At 36.5% G+C, this 19,348-nt stretch overlaps 1 protein-coding gene across 10 annotated transcripts in view; it reads left to right on the top strand.

Annotated features, from left to right (window-relative positions):
• Positions 1-19,348, top strand: part of VPS13B (vacuolar protein sorting 13 homolog B) — a 769,553-nt gene that overhangs the window by 516,680 nt on the left and 233,525 nt on the right. For all 10 annotated transcript variants that reach the window (XM_057531718.1, XM_057531717.1, XM_057531723.1 and 7 more), the window contains one exon: positions 13,637-14,324. In XM_057531718.1, coding sequence (XP_057387701.1) covers positions 13,637-14,324 — 688 coding nt within the window. The remainder of the gene's footprint in view (positions 1-13,636; positions 14,325-19,348) is intronic.

Here is a 19,348-nt window from a genome sequence, read left to right as displayed (position 1 = left end):
GTGTGCCCAGCATTAGGTATTTAGCACTGAACAAAATTAACTCATCCCTATAATTATGGATCTCGCCATCTACTAGGGAGCCGTATATTAACAACAAAAAGTTTTAAACAACAAAAAGTTTTTAAAATTTCAAACTGTAAGGGCTATGAAAGAAAGAAATAAGGTTCTGAGATAGAGATTCTGGAGGTTGTGATTTTAAAAGGAATTCTGGAACCACATTGCCAGTGTTCAAATCCCAACTTCACCATTTACTAGCTATGTGATTTTGAGCAAGTTAAGTTTTCTGGGCCTCAGTTTATCTTAAAATGGAAATGATAATAGTACCTACTTCATACAGTTCTGAGGATTAAATGAGTGGGTATAGAAAAGTGCCTAACATATACTAAGTGCACATAGAAACGTGCCTGACACATTCTAAGCATCCAGAAAGTGTTATCTGTGTGTTGGTGGTGTTGCTTTAGAAAATATCAGGTCGTCAACTAGTTAGGTTATCATCATTGCTATATTAATCACCTTCATCACTGTCATCCACATATACTTATCTCACCACATATACATGCTCTGTGCACAGGATTTACAAAAACGGATGTGGTGTGTTTCTGGACTCAAGAATCCTACAATCTAATAAAGAGAGCGTAAGGATTACGAGAAAATAGCAATAGAAAACAGCATATGCTAAGTACCAGATACGTGATAAAGATAGTATGTCCTACAGGATTGAAGGAGAGAGAGTAGTCATTCTGGGCTCATAACGGAAAAGGCCTCATAGAAGTAATGGACCCTTAAGAAAGAGGGCATTCCAGGCTGGCATGAATGAAGATGTGGAGGCGGGGGGTGGGTGAATGTGAAGTTCCAGAATGGAGAATTTGAATAGAGGAGTAATGACGGTGGGTTAGAGAGGAGGTCTCAGAATATTGGTTAAATTATTCAGTATGCAGTGGTCTGCCATGACCAGATTCTGAGCTGGAGTGATAAATAAGATTTCTGTCACTGGTCTCCTGAGGCCCACTACTTCATACATTATACTTTTTTTCGCATCCCCATCATCATCATCATCTGGTCAATTGCTTTCTAACTGGTGGTACTACCTGCAATCTCTCTGCTCTCCAATCTCCTACTCCCACTGCACATTTTGATGACATTAATTTTTCTCAAGCATCCTTTTGTCACTTATTTGCTTAGAAAGTTCTTCATTTTGCATTATCTACAGCAGTTTCTCAGTTGTTAGTGTGCATAAAATTACTGGGATTTTATTAAAAGTGCAGGTCACCTCTCACCTTCAGGTAGGATACCTCTGGCGTGGGGCCTGAGAATCTCTGTTAAAACCCTAGGTGATTCTGACTCAGGTGATCAAGTGGCTCTGCTTTGAGGAAGACTGGCATAAAACTAAGAGTCCAGGTTTGTTAACCTGCCACCTAGAATCTTGCTTTATCCAACCTAATTTTTCACTATTCTCATTAATACATCTTCAGTTTGAGCAAAATGGGACATTTCCTTTTCTGTACACTTATCCGTGCCCTGTTTTGTCTTTTGTCCCTTTTTCGTTTATGTGGTTCCCTCAGCCTCAGTGTCCTTACTGCCATTTCAGCAAGTCTTGCTTCTTTCAGTCTTGGTTCAGATGTGTCCTAACAGCATCTTTATTAAGTATCTGTAACCTAGAAGGCAGGGTCCAAGTTTAACTGATTTTTATATCTACTCCCCCACGCAGGGACCATTAAATGAGCACCTTGCAAATGATTCAGTTCATTTGTTCCTCCCTTAATTTATTCAGTAAAAATATTTTTTAAACTTTTTATTGGAGTATAGTTAATTTACAGTGTTGTGTTAGTTTCAGGTGTACAGCAAAGTGAATCAGTTATACATATAGCCACTGTTTTTTTTTTTTTTTAGATTCTTTTCCCATATAGGCCATTCAGAGTATTGAGTAGAGTTCCCTATGCAGGTTCTTATTAGTTTTCTATTTTACATATAGTAGTGTGTATATGTCAGTCCCAATCTCCCAATTTATCCCTCTCCCCTCTTATCCCCTGGTTACTGTAAGTTTGTTTTCTACATCCGTGACTCTACTTCTGTTTTGTAAATAAGTTCATTTATACCCTTTTTTTTTTTTAGATTCCACATATAAACAATATCAGATGATATTTGTCTTTCTGTGTCTGACTTCACTCAGTATGACAGTCTCTAGGTCTATCCATGTTGCTGCAAATGGCATTATTCTTTTTTATGGCTGAGTAATATTCCATTATATATATATGTATGACATCTTTATCTATTCCTCTGTTGATGGACATTTATTGAGTGCTTACCATGTATCAAGCACTGGTGATAAAGTAGTAAAATAAACACATAAAAAGTCTCTGTTTTCATGGACCTTATATTCTAGTGGGACAAATGTTCTTAAGTATATATTGAAAGTGTTTTGTTATCTGTCAGGGCTATGTGGAATACTTTAGGAAAGGGAGAGACCAGTGCAAGAAATGAATTAAGGAACTCTAGTAATTAGCCAGTGTAGAATGGGAAGGGTCAGTGAAAATAGAAAATACAAAGGGCACAGCAAGGATAATTAATGAAATGAAGGAATGACCAGCAGTCTTTGGTGGGGCCAGGAAGGAGTACTCAATATTTGAGCCTCTTGAGAAGGAACAAATAAATAAAAAGTTAAGGTATAGAGGTGATATTTTTGGGGAAAAGGTGTTTTTAAATGTTATGGTGATCTTTCAGGTGTGTGATATTAATAATGGGATATCTGAGTAGAAATGCTCAGTAGCAACTACAAATATAGGGGTCTTGTAAGAGCCCAGTCCTCTCTCCTTTTCCCCTTCTGCAACTCAGCTCACAATATTCGTTCAATCCCAGCTGTTCCAGGGCCAAAATCCTCCCAAGAAATATTCTATGTCTCATTCATTTGATTTTCTGAGGATGTGATATGACTCCATGCGTTGGCCCCATTTCCCTCTTCTCCAAGTATTTGTCTAGAATGAGGCCTAAGCCCAACTCCAAAAAACCATCTCTAATGATAGCCCTTCCTTGAATGGCTCTTAGCTGATTGGGGATTTGGCTTGCTGGAGGAACTAGGAAGACATTGTAATTGAACCAGAGAGTCTTTTAAAATGGGGTATGGTGGTGTGTCATCATCTCCCTATGTGACAATCACTGTGGTCATTTATGATTCTTGGGAAAACAGGCTAAGGTTGGAAAGGCAGATTGTGAAATCATTGTTAAATCATAACACAGAGACTGATTGGGAAGCTGCCTGCATAGCCTGGAAAATCATCTTTCTGAATTCTTGTAGTTGATCTGGCCAAAAAACTCAAATCATTTTGGACTCCTGCCTTTCTCTCATAATACCCAACATCCAATTTGTCAGCAAATACGGGTTGTGAGTGTGTGTGTGTGTGTGTGTGTGTGTGTATGTATCATATAAAATTTTATTACCTGACTTCCCCACTAGAATGTAAACTCCATGAAGGTAAGGACTTTGTTTCGGCTATATCCCCAGCCAGTGCCTAGAGCATAGGAGTTGTTCAATAAGAATTTGTTAAGTGAATGAATAATGTGAAATAAAATTGTCATTCCACATCTTGATCAGTAATTTTGACATTGGCTCATGTTTAAGAAACTCAAGAAATATTTTATCCCAATAAAATTATTATAGCTAAAGTCTAAACATTAGCCATACTTGACTGAATAATGTTACCTTAAAAATACTGTTGACCCTTGAACAATGCAGGGGTTAATCTGTGTATAACTTACAGTCGGCCCTCTGTATTTGAGGTTCCTTTGCATCTGTGGGTTCAACAAACTACAGACCACATAGTACTGTAGTATTTACTATTGAAAAATATTCACATATAGGAGGACCCACACAGTTTAAATTTGTTCAAGTGTTAACTATAATATATATTTTTTTTTAAATAGAAACTTTATTCCTTAACTGGTTTAGAGAGATGTAAGTTCTTCCCAGACTTGGTTACTACTTTAATGTTTGTAGAGATGATGCTTGATATTTGGGAGGGAGTAATGTACATTTTCCTTCTAACTTTTAAACTTTTATTCAAGTAGTCCCACATGACTGGGAATATCCTTAAGGTATAGGTTGGATTACCTTCATTAATGTACAGAAAGTTTCTTTCTTAGAACTGCAAGAATTACTTGGGATATATCAACATATGAAAATTTACCAATGTTGTGGGGCTAGCTGACCAGAGCTAAAGTTAGGAATACTTAACCTGATTTAGAGAATACTTCAAATTTCTAAGGATTGAAGGGAGAGGTTAATATGATCAAAGCAGTTTGTGTGGAAGGCCATTTTGACCTAGTGATGATTTTTATGGAGTAGCAGAGAAGAACAAAGTTCTTCTAATAGAAAAGAAGAAATGGCTGCAGGGCATAAGCAAATGTTTCTCTCTAACATCTTGACTATTTTGCATTTCAAGTCTGTTGCATCATTAAGGTATTGATAACATATGACACACAGAGAATCAATATATAGCTTTAGTTCAATTTGGATTTAATCTGCCATCATGAGGTTAAAGGGGAGCCAATAAAAGTTTGTAAATGACCCTGTATTCTATAATGTCTTGATGTACTTCAATAAAATCAGATACAGTGTAGAGAATACTGATATTCAGGTTCACTTTGAAGAAAATCTACAGTTAACTGAACCAGGTTTGTTTAGATTTAGTAAATAGAATATATAATAATGAAAATCATCTTAATATTTTTGTTAACTATATTCTGTTTGACAGTGAAAATCAGCTACTTGTTAAAGTTAATTATGGATATACTTAAACCATTTTCATTGTTTTTCAACTTGTACTGAATATTAGGGGAAATTTTTTAACGTATGCTTTTGCTTCATTTCCATAAACTCTGCATAGTTTCTTTAAAAGAGCATATGTGATTTGAGGGATAAAATAATCAAGGATTCATACGGTTTTTTATCGATAGAAATTTCTCCAAGTTCAACTCTAGTTTTCTTATCAGAAAAATCAGGTTCATAATTGCAAGGCAAAGGCCAACTGGAATAGTTAATAAGCATATTCTACTTCTGCAGTGCTGCAGAAACTAAATGCAAACTTTTCTGTGACTCTTACAGAGAATGCATAGGCTGGGTAAACTTTCATCTGCTTCAGGGTCAGGGCTGATTCAATCTTACTGCAAGTTTATGAGAGTGGCTGATGTGATACAGTTGTTTCTAGTAAAATCAGGCTAGCTCTAAGGAGCCAATCTAAGTCAGTCTGTAAGTAAAATTCTATGAGAAACAGACTCCAACTCAGACACAATTGTAAACCCTGATATAATGAGGACTTGCAGCTGATTTAATCCTATTGAAAATCTTTAAGCAGCCATGGGACAAAATGGTTTCCACATTGACATCAGTGGAATGAACCTTGGATTTCATCAGTATGAAGAGCTGTTACCTGGTACACATAGTAGCCACTTTTTAAGAATTAACATCATGGCCATTTCAAAGCAGGTTGTTGTTTCTAAGATGTACAGGCAACTACTTTGATTAAGATCCGGGTTCCCAGAATGTGTCAATATTTATTTTTTAAAAACTGAATTCATTATAAAAAGCAAACAAGTCAAACTTAAACTACGGAGTTAGTATAAATCAGTTAGATCTAGTCTCCTTGAACACAAATGGCCAACCTATTCCAATTTTATATGTGAGAGACGTAGAGAAAGAGAGAGAGAGAATCAGAACTGTTTCTGAGTTAAGACTTTGTATGTGAAGTCTTGCCTGGAACTAATTTTTTTTTTTTTCATGAATTTAAAAGCCCCTGAAAATAAGCTTATGCTGTGAAATCATATATGTTTGACAGGACAGACAGGTACAAAAGTCTTCAGGGTCAGCTCTGCTGATAAAATCTCAATAAGTAGGATTTGAATTTGTATGGATAGGTTGGTGTGTATACTTTTTTTTTTTTTTGGTTGGTTGGTTTATCATATTGAAACAGACACTGATAAAGATCTAGCTATTATAGTCAGTTTAGCACTAGAATTGGTCCCTTTTCATAATTTACAACTTAAATTAAGACAATAGACCGAATACAACTACAGTAAAACACAACCTTGCTTGAACTATCTCCGTGCTTCTTTTATTGCAGTTAGCACTGGTCTTGAAATGTGAATATTTCAACTGATACTTAACAGGCAGTAGTGGCCTCATACTGTAACTTCAAAGAGCCGGAAAAGTAACTTCATGAAAGGGAAAACTTGAAACTATAGTACTCTTTACCATTCTATCTGTTAAGCAGTGATGGGTATCATTAGTTCTGCTCTTTTGCATAATTACTGCAGTATTGTGAAAACTTTCTGCCATCCAACTGGGAACAATTATATCATGTGGGCTCTTGTATAACATTTGACTCAGAGAAATAAAATATAAAAAGCCCTTGTTTTCTAGCACTCTGTAGTACCCAAGTACATACAGTACTTGTTCAAGTTTGTTTTTTAAGTAAAAAAATAACATGGATTGGTAACACTGAAGGAGGCATTTCATATCAAAGTCAATTTATTCTTTATAACTTTTTTTAATTTAATGCGCTTAGATAAATTTTATCTAGCACATCACTGAGTTGCAGTGGTAGTTTGCCTATAAAATGATAAAAGTTCATGAAGTGTAATGCTGACATCACTGAAAATTTGAGACTTAAAAATACACTTTTATTGTTCACTTGACTAAATTAAGCAAGGTGAAATGAAGTATCTCTGATTGGTACAACAATTTGCTATTTATCTAAAGCTTCCAGTGTAGACTATCTCTGTGTTAAAGGCATACAACAGCCTTTCCCAGGAGCACCACCCTACCCTATCCCCAAAACCAAACTTTTTCAAGATATAGCTGGAAGAGTATATTTGAAAATATTTAGGCAATGAGGCACATAACTTTTTAAAGTTTTTAAAAATTCTCCTTTGTAATTCCAGTATGTGAAACCATTAAAACACTGTAACCAACTTTTTTTTTTTTTATATTTGATTTTGTAAGAAAGCGTGTTTACTTTTTTGAATATACGACTACATTTTAGCAAGGGCAGCAAAATTAGAATAAATGTCACAGTGATATACAGATGTGATTGTCACTTTGATTTTGTGGTTTCACACTTGACTTTATCATAATTTGTAAGATGTGAAAAGTGAGCTCATGACTGGCAAAAGATATTTTGATCAAGGTTAAAGTATAACTGCTGCTGTTATATAACCATAATTTTGATGAGAAGGTGGGAAAATATGTAGATATGTTTATGTCTGGTGTATAAAGATTCCTTAAAAATACAAATTAAAAGAAATAATGTGAATTAAAATATTGGAATAGGTGCTGAATTGCCATTTTTGTCAGCCGTCAAAGCAAAAATTATATGTTTTAGTCTTTGTTAATTCTCGAGGTTGGTTTGCACATACTTTTCTTTAAATTTTTTAATATCCATTTACTTGCAGCATATTTATTAATATGGCTAACTTTTGAATGTGCTTGTAAAAATGTTGATATGGCCAAACAAGAAGTTTCAATCAATCAAGCTTATCTTTCTCCACTCCAGAGTTCTACTGCAGAACATCTAATTAATGTCATTTGAAATTATTTTAATGCATTCTTTGGTATTGTCACATAACGTGTGATTGTAGCCACTACTCCTGAGGTACTATGGCTCTTACCAGACTCCAAGGTGAGCTAGTACACTTACCTACTCAGTGCATTAAAAGGAGGCATTAGCTTCCCTAGCTACTGGTCCAGCTTTCAGCACCCTTTCCGTGGTGGCTATCTGTACCACATATAGCTGTGAAAGGATGGGGAAATGTGCTGAAATGATCTAAGAAGTAAACTATCAACTTGACATGTTTTCCTAGCTATTGAAAACCTTCTCGTATTGAAACCCATTGATAGTGAAACTGTAGAATTCCTGTGATTTAAGTACCATCTGGTTGTGCTCAAGGCTTTAAAGCTGTTATCTCTGCATAAAATTTCAGAGTCCTATATTTTTTTCTTCACCAAACTATCCATTTTTAAGCCACAAATATTTTTCCAGCTTTTTCAGATTTTATCTGAAAGTATATTTTAACAGTATTTAAATAGTTCTTAAACAATAACAATTTATCTTGATAGATGGCATGCTGTGTTTTTTCATTTTATTTTAATTAGCCATTGTGGAACCAAATTCCCTTTTGTTTTAGTCTTTTGAATATTGTTTAATTATAGTTATCATGCCAGATATCTTAAAGGTTATTTTACCAATACAGTTTCATTTAACATAACCCATATGGAATCAATAGCCCAGTTTCCTAAAGTGAATGCTTGGAAAATCTTACATTCATATGTTAAGAGTACACATCCTTTCCTCATTAGTTGGAAAGTACAGGGATTTTGGCACAGGTTCTGTGTGGAAGCATTGTGCAGCTTTTATATGGATTTTGTTTTTAGCCTTTGATGACACTGTTTAGAATAGGAAGTATCTAATAAGTAAAGCATTTTGTCTCAAGTGCTGCCAGTGTGTTTAATATATGCCTGGAGGTCTGAAACATTATCTTCTTCGCCGCAGTAATATGCATTTAATTCTCTGAAAGCAGAAGGTCGAACTTTTAAAAGGGACGCAAAGTACATTTTCAAACAGAATAATTCAAAACATATGGAAGAGGGGACCAGAGTAATGTACAGTTGGTTTTTATGGTTTAATCATGATCATGTTAATGCACACCAGTAGCTAATTAAAGAAAACTTTTATTGTTCATTTTAAATGAGTTAGGTAAAGAGTGGGAGAGCTGATGTAATAGCACTGCCCAGAGATACATGTTTCTGCTGCATTCACTAACAGCAAGCAGATATTGCTATTTTTGACAACTTAAATTATTAGTCCCCTTGGACAATAATAAAGGAAAAGTTATTTTCAGAGTTATTACACTGTGAACTTTTCTTTTTCCACAAAGGAATAGTAAATTGATGCCCAAGTTTAGGGCTTAGCACACATAATTAGTTATAAAACCTTCTTGATAGGCCAGATACTCTTCAATATAATAGATAAATCTGCAGTGGACTGGTGACAAGCCAATGGATTTTTAAATATGTCTCAAAATCACCAGATTATTTATTTCAGTTCTACAAATAGTGCGGAAACTTAGAAAACTGGAGGAAGTCTTGACTTTTAACCGATTTTTAAGAATTTAGTCGTCTAATACTGGGAAAGTTGTACTTCCCCCCCCCCCCCCATAAGAGTTAGAGTCTTTCATCTCTGGGTCATTGGTTCAAATTCCATTCTGCTCAGTAGTGAGTAGAATTAATTACCATCTGACTTCTGTTCAGTAACCCATGTGACCCGAGCTGATAGCTGCCATCCTGCCCCTGCTGGTTATTTATATCGCAAGATTGTGCTCCTTGACATTCACGAGAGTCTAATGTGACAGTCTCAACAGGTAATAGTGCTGGACACGGCATTTCTTTATCTTTACCTACAGGTGGTTTGTTTTGTCGTATTAACACTGATGGGGAACACTTTAAAGAAAGAGAGGCTAGATTTTTAAATACAAATCTGTAAATCAGAAAAAGACAATGTAATGCTCTGTGCATAGAAGGTATAGTCTCATATAGTTAATTGTAGTTGCCTTTCCTGATTGAGAGAATAAAGATAGTTGAGTTCCTGATTTGAGTTTCTTGTGCAACTCAACCTAAAGGATTTTTTTAGTTATGCTGTACACAGATATTTGGTTTGTAATGCTTCAAAATGTGGGCAGTAAATCCTAGATTACTTATGTACCTGATTTTATTATCTTTTCACATATTATTTGAGAATTCCTAGCTGGTAGTGGATTTGGAGGTATATTTGAAATTTTTATAATAGATAACTAAAACTTTTCCAATTAAATTGTCCTTTTGATAATTGCCTTATTTTTATTTTACTGAATTTTAAAATTAAATACGTTCATTTGTTTGGCCAGCACACAGTTATTGAGCTTTACTATGTGACAGGCAATGTGGTGTGTGCTACGAGTACTGATGGCATTCTCTCCTACCCATAGTCTGACCTTGGGATTAATCTCTTTAAGCCTCAGTTTCCTCAGCTGTAAAATGGGGATAACAGTACCCCCTTTAAAGGGTTGTAACACTTAGTAAAGAAAATGTATGTAATGTGCTAACAATGTTTAGCAAATAATAAACATACTCAGTGTTATCTTATTTTTTATCTTCAATTGCTCACAATCTTTGAGACAGACCAGTATTTGAAAAGTGCTATAATAACATTAGTTTGTTATAAAATCATAGAAGCTGAAAAGACTAGCACCATGTGGAAAGGTTGAGAAAGTCTTCACGAAGAAGATGACTTCTTTTTTTAACTTACCCTTTATTGAGTGCCTACTACGTGTGGTCAGTACATTAACACATTTAATGATGCAACAATTTTGTGGGTTGAGTATTAATGTCCCCAGTGTGAGGATGAGCATCTAGCAGAGACAGAGGATTTCTTCAAGTGTGATCAGCGCAAAACGTGGAGGATGCAGATAAGGAAAGAGCTCATGAATATGTCTAGACAGACCTTAAAGAGTACAGTATACACATATATTTACATATTAACAATTATGTACTTCTAGTCTGCAGAGCAATTTTTTCATTTAATATTGTATCAGAAACTAACATCTCATCAAACATTTATGGATCCTCTCTTCAGTGTGCTAGGCACTGCACTATTCCTTGGTGATAGACAGAAGCAAAATGATATGGCCCAATCCCTCCAGCAGTCCTTCACCTGGTAAAAGAGACAGACACACAACAGCTGCCCATTATCAGGCATTTACTATATGCCAGGCAGTGTGCTGACCTCTTTAGGTACATTAGCTCATTGAATCCTCGTACTAACCCCTTGAGGTCGGATTTATTACCGACATTTTACAGATGAGATTATGTAGCCTTAGAGTGGATTGTAATTTGTCCAATAACGTACAATTAGCAGGTGTCACACTTGACCCTACTTCTCTCTGACTCCAAAGTCTTTAGATTGTTTTAATACTATCTGATACTGCCGCCACAGAACATTTTAGTAGAAAATAATAAATCCTAAAATAGAAGTATGAGTTAACTATTAGGATCACCAAGCAGGAAAAGAGTTGAAAGCAAAACTCTCAGACAGGTGTCATTGTTCTGAGTCTTCATGGATAGCTAAATGTTTGCCAGCTACAGCGAGCTCAGAAGGGGGCTCCAGGAAGGGAAACAGCATGGTATACCTAGAATGGTTTAAAAGAACGTGGTGTCTTCAGAGAACGGGGATTAGCTGTTTTTGTTTCAAATACCTGAGGCTGGATTTTTCTAAAAACAATGTGCCTTCCTCAACAACTTTAAAATAAATTAACAAAAAATATTATTTGAAAAATTTTAATGACTATAACATCATTGTCTTGAATTATTTAACTGTCCTTTAACATTTTCACAAGCAACTTATAATAATTTGTAGCAGGTGGAAAAATGATACTATATTTACCAAATTAAGGAATAGGCTAAAAAATGAGAAGCAATACCCAGTACTTTGGGAATATTTTCCCACTGCTGATCGTAATATAGTTTAGTGCACCCTTTTTGGAAAGGTGCTGGCAATATTTGACAACCTTAAACTTTTTCATACCATTTACCTAGTAATTCCACTTCTAAGATCCTCTTAAGAAAATCTTATTAGATGTTTGTCATAGATGTTTGTTGGCAAAAGTTGAATACCTGAAACTCCAATTATATGGGAATAGTTGAACAAATTATTCCTAACGCTAAATGAAATATTATGCAGCTTTTTAAAATGGCATTTATGAACAGTATATTAGCATGTAAAAAAATTGGGTTGCAGGGACTTCCCTTGTGGCCCAGTGTTTAAGAATCCACCTGCCAATCCAGGGGACACAGGTTTGATCCCTGGTCCAGGAAGATCCCACATGCTGCGGAGCAGCTAAGCCCGTGTGCCACAACTACTGAGCCTGTGCTCTAGAGCCCGTGAGCCACAACTGCTGAGCCCACGCGCCACAACTACTGAAGCCCGTGTGCTTGGAGCCCGTGCTCTGCAACAAGAGAAGCCACTGCAATGAGAAATCCATGCACCACAACAAAGAGTAGCCCCAACTACAGAAAGCCCGTATGTAGCAACGAAGACCCAACGCAGAGAAGAAAAAAAAAAAAAGGGTTACAAATTTGTCTCTACAGTATTATTATAACCATAAAGGGGTGGGGGTGGGGGGAACCTATGCACAGGTAGGAAAAAAGACGAAAGGAAATACACTGAAAGATTGCCATTGGCTATGTTTAGTAATAAAATGGGGGTCGGGAGGATTTTGTTTTTCTCTCAGATGTTCCATGATTTCTTTAATGAATCTGAATGACTTCAGTGAAAAAGCAAGTGAAATATCTAGGTCTCAAATAGCGTATCACAAACTAATGGTTGGGAGACTAAAAAAAGGGAACCAAAGAATCAAACTGGAGGTCTTGCTGTTGTGCTGCCAAAGTAGTCATAACTGCTGCTACCACCAAGTTGTTCTTTGTTCTCTATGTAGGCAATTGGTGGAAAATTTTGAGAAATCATGGATACATTCAGTGCACAGAGGGAAAATCCACCTTCAGTGGTTTTAATTACTTACATTTTGCTTGATCGCTTACACTTACCCTTGTTTCAAGTCCTGTTGTAGTAAAGGAAAATAAACATCATTTTGAATGGCACACATTTAGTTTTCTTTGTCCTTCATAATTTAGGACTACTGACTTTTCCCTCTTTTACTATCCAAAATCCTATAAATCAGTTTTATAACGACAGGGTAAACAATATAAACTACTCCTGCCTAAAATATAATTTCAACCAATAGTAATCATGATTTGGAAACAGTTTATTATACTACTTGGAAGATCACGGTAAAGAATACTAACTAATGTAACTCTTTAAAAGGCAAAGAAAGTAAAGTCTGACACCAAAAGGTACATTTAATTTAAGTTTTTTTTTTTCTTTTGGCTTGTGGGGATCTTAGTTCCCCGACCAGGGATTGAATCCACGCCCTCTGCAGTGAAAGCGCAGAGCCCTAACCACTGGACCACCAGGGAATTCCTCTGAAAAATATATTTTAATGATAGAAATGCACATTTGATGTTTATCCTAAGTATTGTCTTGGCATTTTAATATGAATCTTTTTTTTTTTTAAATGTTGAGTTTCTTTAGGAGTTTTTTTGTTTAAATTCCTCTACTTTTTTTTTTTAATTTATTTATTTATTATTTATGGGTGTATTGGGTCTTCGTTTCTGTGCGAGGGCTTTCTCTAGTTGCGGCAAGTGGGGGCCACTCTTCATCGCGGTGCGCGGGCCTCTCATTATCGCGGCCTCTCTTGTTGCGGAGCACAGGCTCCAGACGCGCGGGCTCAGTAATTGTGGCTCACGGGCCTAGTTGCTCCGCGGCATATGGGATCTTCCCAGACCGGGGCTCGAACCCGTGTCCCCTGCATTGGCAGGCAGATTCTCAACCACTGTGCCACCAGGGAAGCCCTGAATCATTTTTTGAAAGAGCGCCTAGTTTGTTTTTATGCTTACTCTCAGTTATACTAGACCGATTTTTAACATGTTTCTATAACATTTATGTAGTAACACTTGGACTATAACTAGTTTAAAATATTTTATTATTTTTCCTTACAGATCTCTAAGCAAGAACAGAAAAAAATGGATACATATGATGGAACCATGGCTGATACCTCATCTCGGTACAGTGGTGCTCAGGATAGTGGAATTGGCAGTGACAGTGTTAAAATCAGAATCGTACAAATAGAGCAGCACAGTGGTACCAGTCAGCATCGCATTGCCCGTCCCTCACGCCAGTCATCAATTGTAAAAAATCTAAATTTTATTCCTTTTGACATATTTATTACTGCAAGTAGAATCTCGCTAATGACCTATTCTTGTATGGCCTTGCCCAAATCAAAATCGCAAGAACAAAAGGATAATGAAAAAACAGGCAAGAGTTCATTAAATCTCCCAGAAGTTGATTCAGACGTCGCTAAGCCCAGCAAGGCATGTATTTCCATGGTTACAGCAGAAGATCTCTTAAGCAGCAAAATATCTTTTCCTTCAGGGAAAAAAATAGGGGTCATCTCTCTGGAAAGTCTGCATGCATCCACAAGGTCATCTGCTAGACAAGCGCTTGGCATAACTATCGTTCGGCAACCTGGACGAAGAGGAACTGGTGACCTGCAGCTAGAACCTTTTTTGTACTTTATTGTGTCCCAGCCTTCTTTGCTTCTGAGTTGTCACCACAGAAAGCAGCGAGTGGAAATATCCATTTTCGATGCTGTGCTTAAAGGGGTGGCCTCTGATTACAAATGTACAGGTAAGAGCCTTCAGATTTACTGGGGTGCTAATCACTACTACTACTTACTAAGTTTTAGTCCCAAACTTTGAATATTGATCAAGCAGAAAACAGCTGGCAGACCAGACAAGACTTCTTTTCTCTACAGAATATGTAAATATGTAAAGTTCACGTCCCACAGCTGAATCATGTTTAAGTAAATGTTTGAAATGTAACAGGGTTTTTAGCCTTGGTGTTCTTACTGTGCCTCTGAATTTTTTTTCAGGAACTGAATGAAACAGGGGCTCTTTCTGGGCTATTGAAATGCTTAACAATTTCCAGTGATTAGGAAGCAAAGTGTTTTTTTCATATTAATAGCCCATAGGTATGCTTTCCATGTCAATGCAGCTGTTCAGGTAAAAAAAGAAAAACCTTAGAAAATGAAGTTTATTGTTTTGGTATTCTTTTGCCCTAATCATCTTGCTGTAACAGCATAATATTAAGTGTATTTGAGAAGGTTTATTAGTAAAGTAAGATGACCTAAAGATTTTATACATCTGGGCTTCCCTGGTGGCGCAGTGGTTAAGACTCCGCCTGCCAATGCAGGGGACACGGGTTCAAGCCCTGGTCCGGGAAGATCCCACATGCCGCGGAGCAACTAAGCCTGTGCGCCACAACTACTGAGCCTGTGCTCTAGAGCCCGTGAGCCACAACTACTGAAGCCCACGCGCCTAGGGCCTGTGGTCTCTGGCAAGAGAAGCCGCCGCAATGAAAGCCCGCACACAGCAACAAAGACCCAACGCAGCCATAAAAAAATAAATAAAATTTTTTAAAATGCTACTTCCTTTTAAAAAAAAAAGATTTTATACATCTACAACAAGCACATTTACTAGTGGTGTTGGCCAGCTGGCTCTTCTTGCCCCATCCAAACCTTCCTTATAACCAGAGAGTGTCATATATTATAATAATTATATTGAACTTCTGAAGCTTGTTGCCTGTTGAGACTAGGAAAGTGATCAGGGGTTCAGATTTAAGATGTATGGGCTGTTAAGTAACAAGAGCTAATGAAAACAGGGCCAAAGAAGATACAGAGACCTTTTCCCTGAGTTAATGTAGAATTAGAGATTTGGCGGGAAAGACTACCAGAGAGGATAGCTGGATCATCTTAAGATCCAGTATTGGAAGAGGGCCCTAGCAAGCTTGGGTATAATTCAGGCATTTTATTGTTCTCAGGTGGTTCCCGTGTAGCAGATGGACGCCAGCAGTGAGGTATCTGGAGAATTTGTCCAATCTGGAAGTCAGGCTGGTTCATTCTTGGCATTAAGGAGAATCATTTTACACAGCAGGCTCCTGGAGAGTAGATAGCAGGTGTGAGGGTCAGGATTCAGCCCAAGGAAGTAGGTTCAAAGGAGCCCTTGGCTCTTGCTGAGGTATAGTTCAAGTCCTCTACTTTAGAAAGTGGTAACTGGCCAGTTGCTAAGGAGGAATATTGTAGGGTTACCTCCTAGGCTGCCTGCTGGCCCTCTCTCCATTGATGTGCTGGTGCTGGCTCATACTGGCTCAGAAGAGCTGATTGTTAAATTTTTAGGAACTTTGAAAGACAGTTGTTAAACTACTGGTAGTTTAAATCGCCATAGTGAGAATATTTACACCACAGATATTGGCAAGTGCTGTCAATCAGCTGTCCTACTCTGAGAGCCAGATGTTAAACATTTACCAGCCACCACTGCCTCCCTTCTTCAAACATGTTCTCATTTACTGAGTGCCTATAATATAATGGGTACTTCAGGTCACTGGAGATGGGAGAAGTGCTGAAGTAGTTGATGTTATATGATTCAAGGACTCATGCCTGTAGACCTGATACCTGTTTGGGTGTCCGCTTAGCATTGGCAAAAGGTAGGTGTAGGATTGGGAGAATAAGAGTTAATTCCAAGCCCCTCCTTAAGTGCTTTCAGCTGCAGTTGCTTTATGGGTGGGTGGCTTTAGCAGCTTCTACTAAAAGATACTAAGTTCAGCAAAGTTATCAGGGCTCATAGCAAAGGTGTACATTTGAATTATAACTGGTTCCTAGGTTGAAATAATAAAGTATTTTTTGTTTAAGAAAACATCCTTGTGCGTAGACCAATGTGGAACCCAATTTCAGTAGATGAAGCTTAGGATGAAGGTTATGGGCCAGATTGAGTATAGGGGACTTACCTGTGGGAGGAAAAAGTCTTACATACCTCCTAAGGAGCATCCTTTGCATAATATTCTTGTGGATGCCTTTCCTTACACAAAAAGCATCTTCTTGGACATTTACACTATGCTAATAGAGTCATCAATATAAGTTAGCATGTTTCTTAAAAATGAATTTAGTGATTTGGAGAAATTTGTCAGAAAACAAGTAGTTAAAATAACAATGGCTACAAAAAAAAGTACAACTAGCAATTATTGAGTATTCAGTCTGTGCCAGGCATTGTACTAACTGCTTTAAATGCATTATCTCACTTAATCCTCATAACAACTCTGTGGGAAATATGTTCCCATCTTACATAAAAAGAAACTAAAGTTTGGAGAAGTAACTTGTCCAAGATTACAGACTTAGCAATAAACAGAGCTAAAATACAAAACCAAGATTTTTTGGACTTCTGAGTCTCTCAACCTGTATGGATCCATGAAGTGGAGAGAAAGATGTGAATCGCAGTTGTCAGTCAACCTCCATTGTCCCTCTCCAGACCATGCAAACGGTTCCCTTTCTTTGTTTTAACTGGTGAGTTTGTATATATGTGTCCATGATGTGACTACACAGTACAGCCTCTCTTGGTAAATGACAAAACTGAGTTGAAATTCTAACTCTGTCACTTAGGAGACGTGTACCTATCTATGTCATAGGGAGATTATGAAATCGAAAAGAGATAATTAATGAAAGTACTTAGCATTGAGTCTAGCAGGTAGTAGGCCCTCATAAATGTTTGCTGCTACTGCTTTAGTTATTAATATCAATATATAGTAGAAAGATTACTAAATTAGGAAGCAGAAAACCTGGGATTTAATTGTTCCTATTAATTAGCAGAGTGATCTTAGCCTGGCAGTTCACTTCTTTGGGTTTCTCTTTCCTTATGTGTAAAATGTGATGATTATAAAAGATACCAACAAGGCTCATTCCAGGTCTAAAGTTTTATCATTCTGTAATTTGGAATTCGTCTCCCCATACTTACCTTTCTAAAAATATCTAAACTAGCTTTGGCCTCAGGAAGTTGACATCTGTAAGCCACTACCCTGTCAGATTACAATTTATTTTGACTTGTTTTAAAGATGCAAGTTTTCTTTTGATATTCTAGTGGAACACTAATTAGTTTATTCAATACTTAAATACATAAATTTTATTAAATATTCATGAAGTTATTTTTCAAAAACTGATTTGAGGAATTTCTATTTTAAATTGGTCCACTTGAATGAACTATCCAAGTTCCATTACCAATTTAGTCGTCCAGAAACGCTTCATGTAGCGCTTTTAATCCTGAAGAAAGCAGTGTTCCATGTCCAGGATTCTTTTGAAGCTTTGAAATAGTAACCATGTGGGTAAGAAAAAAGAGAAAAATATGAATAACCGTTAACACTAACATTCATGGGGAAGAGAAGGAGTAAGGTGGAAGTGGCCAGTTGCATTTCTGGATTCTGAAGTGAAGGACTATTGGCAATGTCTTAATTGGAGGGACAAAAAGGGGTATCACCAGGCAGCTGACTTTCTAAGAAAGGTCAGGGAAAGGTTAAAGGCATCACAAGTTAAAAATGAAAGAAGAAACATGTTATGTCTTTCTGTAGTGTTCATACTTTCTCTCTTGATTCTAAAATTAATCCTTTTTTGTAAGGTAACTCAAGTGGCAGCCAACCAGTAGCAGTTTTAGCATATATGTGCAGTTCAGTGATCGCCCAATTTCAGCATTTCAGACGCGCCAGAGGTTGTTATGGAGATAATGGATTTTCTTTTTTAAGAGGACAGAAACATTTGATTGTAAAAAAACTTTTAGCACAACAGCTTGTAATTGTTTACTGTTTTATGTGAAAGTCATAAACTATAATTATATGTGCTAATGTTACTTTGTATGGAAATCATATGGAACAAAAAGTAAACAAAGAATTTTGTGTCACTCCTTCAAAACACTTATCATGTTCAGAAGATAATTTTCCAAAAAATCATAATTCTTATATAAATACAAAATGAACATGTCAAAGATTTTACTTAACTCATTAATTAATGAGGGAACCAATAAGAATGTTACAAAAGAATTCATACACAGGAGACCTCTAAGGCCCTGGTCATCTCAGAGGTTTTGATTCTCTAATTCATTAGGATCATAAAAATGGTAAGAGCCATTTGATCACTGACTTTATTCATTGTTTAAGCATGGCTCGGGGTAATTCTAAAAAGATGGAAGTACTTTTAACATTAAATTATGAAGATGTGATTTTTATTTGACATATTCAAGAGATTGCAGTGAAGACCCTGAAAGCAAATACTAAAAATCCTTTGAGCATTGTTGGAATACAGCGTTATAGCTCAAGGTAACTATTTTAAATTAATCAGCATGGTTTTTAAGATCACACCCTCCTCTTTTAGACAATCAACTTGACATTATTTTAGTATGAACTTCTGATCCCTATTGTGCCTTCATTTCTACACTCAGGCAATCTTTGGGAGTAGTCATTCATTTTTTCTATTTGAACACTGGCTATTTATCAGACATATTCAAGATGCTGAGGAACCAGTAATAAGACCCAGTTTCGGCCTTCAGGCATCTCTCATCATTTAGTTATTATACTTATTATAGCTAATGATGAAAGTTTAACAGGATATGGATCTTCATGACATGGAGAGCTTGTGAAACGCTTAAAGTTAAGTAAGAGTTAAGTAAGAACTGTAACTTCTACTTCCGGAGAAACAATTTAGAAAAGCTTAGTATCGTTTGTATGGGATGATTTAAGGAAAACTGCTAGGATTTTGAGGAATGAAATAGGACTACTCTTCATTTTATTTTTTATTTTTTATTTTTTTAGTAGTAGTAGATTTTTCCCTAGCTGCAATT

The sequence above is a fragment of the Balaenoptera acutorostrata genome, chromosome 17 (genome assembly GCF_949987535.1).
Source record: "Balaenoptera acutorostrata chromosome 17, mBalAcu1.1, whole genome shotgun sequence".
Taxonomy (NCBI): Eukaryota; Metazoa; Chordata; class Mammalia; order Artiodactyla; family Balaenopteridae; genus Balaenoptera; species Balaenoptera acutorostrata.
Note: the sequence above shows the minus strand (reverse complement) of the source record. Positions and strands in the feature narration are given on the sequence as shown.